The 5,724-nt window shown below is 50.1% G+C and overlaps 1 protein-coding gene across 1 annotated transcript in view; it reads left to right on the top strand.

The window, feature by feature from the left end:
* The first annotated feature begins 2,279 nt into the window (after positions 1–2,279).
* ADSS1 (adenylosuccinate synthase 1) overlaps positions 2,280–5,724 on the top strand; it is a 28,152-nt gene continuing 24,707 nt past the window's right edge. Inside the window, exon 1 of the mRNA XM_039712424.1 lies at positions 2,280–2,563. Coding sequence (XP_039568358.1) covers positions 2,378–2,563 — 186 coding nt within the window. The 5' untranslated portion in view covers positions 2,280–2,377. The remainder of the gene's footprint in view (positions 2,564–5,724) is intronic.

Genomic DNA, 5,724 nt, shown 5'->3' with positions numbered 1-5,724 from the left:
CCTGTACATGCACATATATAAATGCATCCACGTATGTCTACAGCAATGGGTAGAGCTTTACATGCCACATACAAGGCACAAATATGCATGTTTGAAGTGGGCTGAACACACTGGATATTTTTATTTCTCAGGAGTTCATTAGAGTATTCCAATAGTTTCTTTTCATCCTTCTGCCACAGTAATAGGTTGTGGATCTACCCTTCTGTATTTTGATGACTGCACAAACTATGTGCTTGTGTAATCTCATAAATATCACAGCATCTCATCTGAGTCAGAGTGTAAGAGAGGGAATGTGCCACTGGAAAATGCTGAATTTCTGTCCCTTGCTCTCTTGGTAGGGATCACACGCACGCAATTGCCAAGAGGAGCATGGAAGCAGCAGCTGGTGCAGCTCCCCCTGCACTGAAGTTGCAGCCTGGTATTTTCTGCTGTTTTGCCTCCGTGCATGTGTGTGTGTGCTGGTACACACATGCATTTACACACCTCACACTAACACCAGTGCATGTGCCTCAGACTAGTCTGTTAACGCTACACATTTCAACTCACTTTTATAAAGCACAATGTGCCAACACGCCTGGAGTTACAGAACATGTGCTGCCAAAAAAGCCAAGCCTAGCCTGTGATCATGCATGGGTAAGGGGTTATAGGTGACAGGCATGGTCTGTTCGCCTGTCACAACAGAGAAGTGGGTGCTTAAATCCGTCCTTGTGACACAGCTCCACATGCCTCACTTGTTTATCTGTCTCAAAGGGATGGCCCTGTGGGTTTGTTTTCGGGTCAGTGTGCGAGTGTATGTGTGGGTGTGCATGTGTGCCTCGCCAAAATAGTCTCGAGCGTCTCAGGCCATGGAACAGACTATGTATGTGCCTATCAACAGGGCAAGTGCCAGTGCAGTAACAACAGTCGTATGTATTTTAGGCTAACGTGTGTGTCAGTCAAACTCGGAGTGTGCCTGCCCGCGTTTCTCAGGCCAGCGGGTGGATGTTTGTGTCTCATGATCTGGGTGTGCTGGAGCAGCTTGTGTGCTTGTCCCTTTCCTTCCAATTGTCACGTATCACAGGGTACTCTGAGTGTACCTGTGCACATGCCAGGCTTCTCTGAGAGTGCAATTCCCCACATGTCTGACAGCAACAATCCCAAATGCCTCAGGGCAGCATCTGTCTTGCAGTGACAGCAGCCTGTGCTCCTCCGGCCAGTGCCTGCCTGCCTGTCTGTCAGTGACACAGGGTCATGTGCCTCAGGACTCTGTGTGTGTGTGTGTCTCACGGGGACAACAGCTCCTGTGCCCAAGACCCTGACACCTCAGTAACAGTGACCGTGCTTGTGAGTGTCACAGCGACAGCCATGCACCTCAGTACAACATGTGTCTGTGACACAGCCCCACAGGCCTCAGACCGCTGTGACAGCCACACGCCTTGAACCCGTGTGCTGTGACTCTGCCATGCAGCCCCCTGACAGAGTGACACAGTTTCAGACCCCTGCGTGAGAGCGCCTCACAGACTGATGTCTGTCCATCTGTCTGTCCGTACCACAGGCTCATCTCAGACCGATGTGTCTGCCTGAGAGTGACAAGGGCCTGCCTGCATCCCTCTGAGGTGCCCGGTACATGCATGCCCTGGGGAATGCACTCCTCACAGCTCACAGCCTGTGTGCAAGGGGACCGTGAGTGTGAGGGGACCGTGCTCGTGTGGGGTGCTCCATGAGCATGTGTGTGAGGGCTGTGAGGGGACTGTGTCTGTGAGGGGACCGTGCTCTTGTGGGGTGCTCCATGAGCATGTGTGTGAGGAGTGTGAGGGGACTGTGTCTGTGAGGGGACCGTGCTCTTGTGGGGTGCTCTGTGAACATGTGTGTGAGGGGTGTGAGGGGACTGTGTCTGTGAGGGGACCGTGCTTTTGTGGGGTGCTCCGTGAGCATGTGTGTGAGGGCTGTGAGGGGACTGTGCTTTTGTGGGGTGCTCTGTGAGCATGTGTGTGAGGGGTGTGAGGGGACTGTGCCTGTGAGGGGACCGTGCTCTTGTGGGGTGCTCTGTGAACATGTGTGTGAGGGGTGTGAGGGGACTGTGCCTGTGAGGCAGTACAGTGTGTGTGAGGGGACTGGGAGTGCCAGAGGTGCTGTGAGAGAGAGTGTGTGCGTCTGTGTGTCTGTCTGTGTGTCTGCCTGTCGATGTGGGTCTGGACCGTGGTGTGAGCTCGGCCGGGCGGGCGGGCGGCCGAGGCCGAGGGGCAGCGGCCCGCACGTCAGCGCGGGGCGGGCGGCGGCGCCCTTAAATGCGGGCGGCGGCGGCGCGGCGCGGGCAGCGCGCAGGGCTCGGCGGCGGCGGGGAGCGAGGCAGCGTGAGGCGGCGGCTGCTGCGGCCACAGCCACCCTCCCACCCAGCATGTCGGGCACCCGAGCGTCCAACGACCGCAGCGGCCACCCCGCCGCCGGCGGGCTGAAGCGGGCGCGCAGCGAGCCGGGCGGTAACAAAGTGACGGTGGTGCTGGGGGCGCAGTGGGGGGACGAAGGCAAGGGCAAGGTGGTCGACCTGCTGGCCACCGAGTCGGATATTGTGTGCCGGTGCCAGGTGGGTGCCGAGCCGGCTCTTTCAGCCACTCCCTGGGCGCTTCCCCGCGCTGCGTTCCCCTCGGCTCCCGCTTTGCCCCAGCTCCTCTCGGCCCGGCGCCCTCCTCCCCGTGCGGGTCCCCTCTGTCCCCCGCTGCTCCGCCTTTCCTCCCTCCAGCGCCCTCTCCTTCCCGCTGCCGCTCCTCGCTGCCGCTGCTTTTCTCCCTCCCCGCTCCCCATCCCCGGTCCCCTTCCCTCTCCCGAACGTGCCCGGGCGGGCGGCCGTGTGCCGCGCACATCCCCCGGCCCGGCCCAGCCCGCCTGCGCCTCCAAATGCCACTCGGACAGAAACAAGCCCTGAGCTATAAATATAAACAGCTGACCCCTCACGATAAGCGACACTGAATCTCGAGGTGCCGGCGGGCGGGGGCCCGGCGAGGAGCCGCTCCGGGCGCTTCCCGGCGCTGCGCTGCCCCGGGGAGCCGAGCCCCGCGGCCCGGGGGGCGGTCAGGGCTTGCGGGGATGTTCCCCTGCCCGTGATGGGGTGGCTGGGCGTCTCCGGGAGTGCTGCTGCTCCGGGGAAAAGCGCTATCAGCCGGCCTGAAGGCCAGCCGTAATAAACCTCAGGAGTCTGCCAAAGTTTTTACTGCAGGGGCTGTTTTGGATGGGCGGACTGTGTTCCCTGCAAAGCGCTTGGAAGTTTATTCTGAAAAATAAGTATAAAATTGAAGCTGAGTAAAATGGGGGAGGGGGGAATACAATTTATGTACAAGTAAGGATTTAGAGTTGCATGAAAACAGGAAACATCTTGCATGGCTTTGTTTATGGGTATTTTCGAGTTGAATACATTGTAAGGATTCCCAAAACAATGTATTTGCATAATGTGAACGAAATTAGACACATAGGTGATTCCAAATAGAAAGGTAGAATGGGTTGGAAGGGACCTTGAAGATCATCTAGTTCCAATCCCCCTGCCCTGGGCTGGGACATCCTCCACTACACCGGGTCATTTAAAAGCCCTATCCAGCCTGGCCTTGAACACCTCCAGGGAAGGTGCATCAATAATGGTAATAACTTCAAAGAACTGTCTTCAAACATTAGTTATGAACATATTAGACCAATGCAGCTAATATTCTGTCTGTTGTCCCTTTAAACTATGTGAGCACATTAAAAAGTAGTCAGTTTAGTCCAGCTCAACTGGCATGCACCATGAAATTTATTCTGCTTTAAAATGCATGATAGCTACAGACATCCTTGAATCCAAGGTAATAAATCCAAGGACGTTTTTCTAATTAAGTGTATTATGTCAATAAATGTTATGCAGGTTAAATATTTAGAAGGTGGAGGAAGTATTTTCGTTTGGGACATTAAACTCCCAAGATCTTGAATCACCTTGGGGAGAAGTTTCCCTGTAAAAGGTAGCTAATGAATATGCATTACCAGGACTGTACCTTTTTTTTTTTTTTTTCCCCATATTTATTTCCCCCTTGCCTCCCCCAGTAATGTGTTACTAGGAATTTAAACTCAGGTCTTGGGATTGCTTTGGTGAGAAAACAATTAAAAGTTTTAGCTGAGGAGGATCATTTCATAAAGGTCCCTGTCCAACAGTGAGTTCTCATGGGGTTACTGTTACTATTGCAAGGAGTCATGTTGGTTCTTTTTCGGGCTCAATTTTGCAGGGTGCCCTGAAGCTGCTTTCAGGACAGATCTGCTGTCCATCCAGTGAGCTATTTTGCAAGCGTGGCCCCCATGTGCAGCCTCGGGCTGTCCTCTGAAGGATACAGGAGTTTGTGTGTGTCTGTGAGCAACAGGCTTAGATGGTTTAATGTGCTGCTGGGCACGTTGGATTGTCTTCCTGCAGCCTGATGAGACCAGGATGGATGGAGGGCAGGTGGATCTAGAAAAGCACTGGGCTCTTTTCAAAAAAGTGTTCCCCAATCCAGTGTGTGAGACTATAATAGGATTTCTGATACACTGGTTAGAAGGAGATGCCTTCAGGATTAGGGCCAACTATAAAGCATTTGAAAAAGAAAATATGAGTCATGGTTTACCTTTGAGTGGCAAATATTATGTAACTTTAAAGAGGACTGGATTTTTAAATACTTCAGTGGGTGTTTTGTTCATTTGGTAATTTTAATTGTGCCATTTAAATAATTTAATATTTCATATTTTCAAAGCCAATCATGCAAGTAGATAATGGTGTATGATTTTTGCCTCTGTTAGAAGTCTGTTAAGATTTAGTAAAGATATGCACATATTTAAGGATGTGAACAGTACTGATGAGTTCTCTCAGTGTGATAATGGCAGGTCATTAACTTACAGATGTAATCAGCTTGAGGGGCACTTCATTAATGCTGTGTAGTGCCATGAAACAGCTCAGTGTTTGGACCAGAGCCTTGCTGCTTCACATTGCTCCTGGAAACTAAGAAAAACTTTCAGTGCCATAGCACTTGTGTATTAGAAGCAATTTCTTAAACAAGAAATACTGAATTAATGACTTATTAGAGATTTAGAGAAAATGTCAGAAAAATTTGCACCAGACTTTTTTTGTTAGAATATGGTGATGGACAACATTATTTATTACCTAATGTCTTGTCCACTCAATTTTCCAAGACATTGCTGGAAAGGATGTTGAACAGCTTGTTTTAGTCCTCAGTGAAATGGAAGTAGAGAAAGCTTGAAAGTTAATATCTGAAAGACAGATTTTTCAGGTCTTCTGAAATCATGTCCCAGCTAGAGTAATTATTCATCCTAGTAGGATACTCTTTGAGCTAACCTTTTAAAAAAGGTGAGGTTGCCCTCCTTTCTCTGTAGGGATTTAAATTCTGTGTAGGGATTTTCAAATTTGAGTTTGAAAGGGGTTTTAAAAAACAGTAATTCCCTAATGTTTCCATGAAAGGAAATAACTTTCATTAAATGTTTCTCAAGTATTTTAGTGTGTTGGGTGCATAAAAATAATCTGTGACATTGCTTGCTGCAGAGGAAATGAAATTCTATTTTCTAAGATACTAGAATAAAAGGCAAGCAGGTGAATGGCAATAGAAGTCCATCACAGGCACAAGGAAAGCTTTAAAGTATATTAAAAGAAAATTCTGCATTAAAACTCCAGCCTCTGTAGTTTTCCTGAGCATTCAGAATTTCACATGAATTGATGATTTAATTTGTTGACCAGTGCTAACATTA

This window comes from Passer montanus, unplaced genomic scaffold, assembly GCF_014805655.1.
Source record: "Passer montanus isolate IOZ18808 unplaced genomic scaffold, ASM1480565v1 scaffold27, whole genome shotgun sequence".
In the NCBI taxonomy this organism is placed as follows: domain Eukaryota; kingdom Metazoa; phylum Chordata; class Aves; order Passeriformes; family Passeridae; genus Passer; species Passer montanus.
Note: the sequence above shows the minus strand (reverse complement) of the source record. Positions and strands in the feature narration are given on the sequence as shown.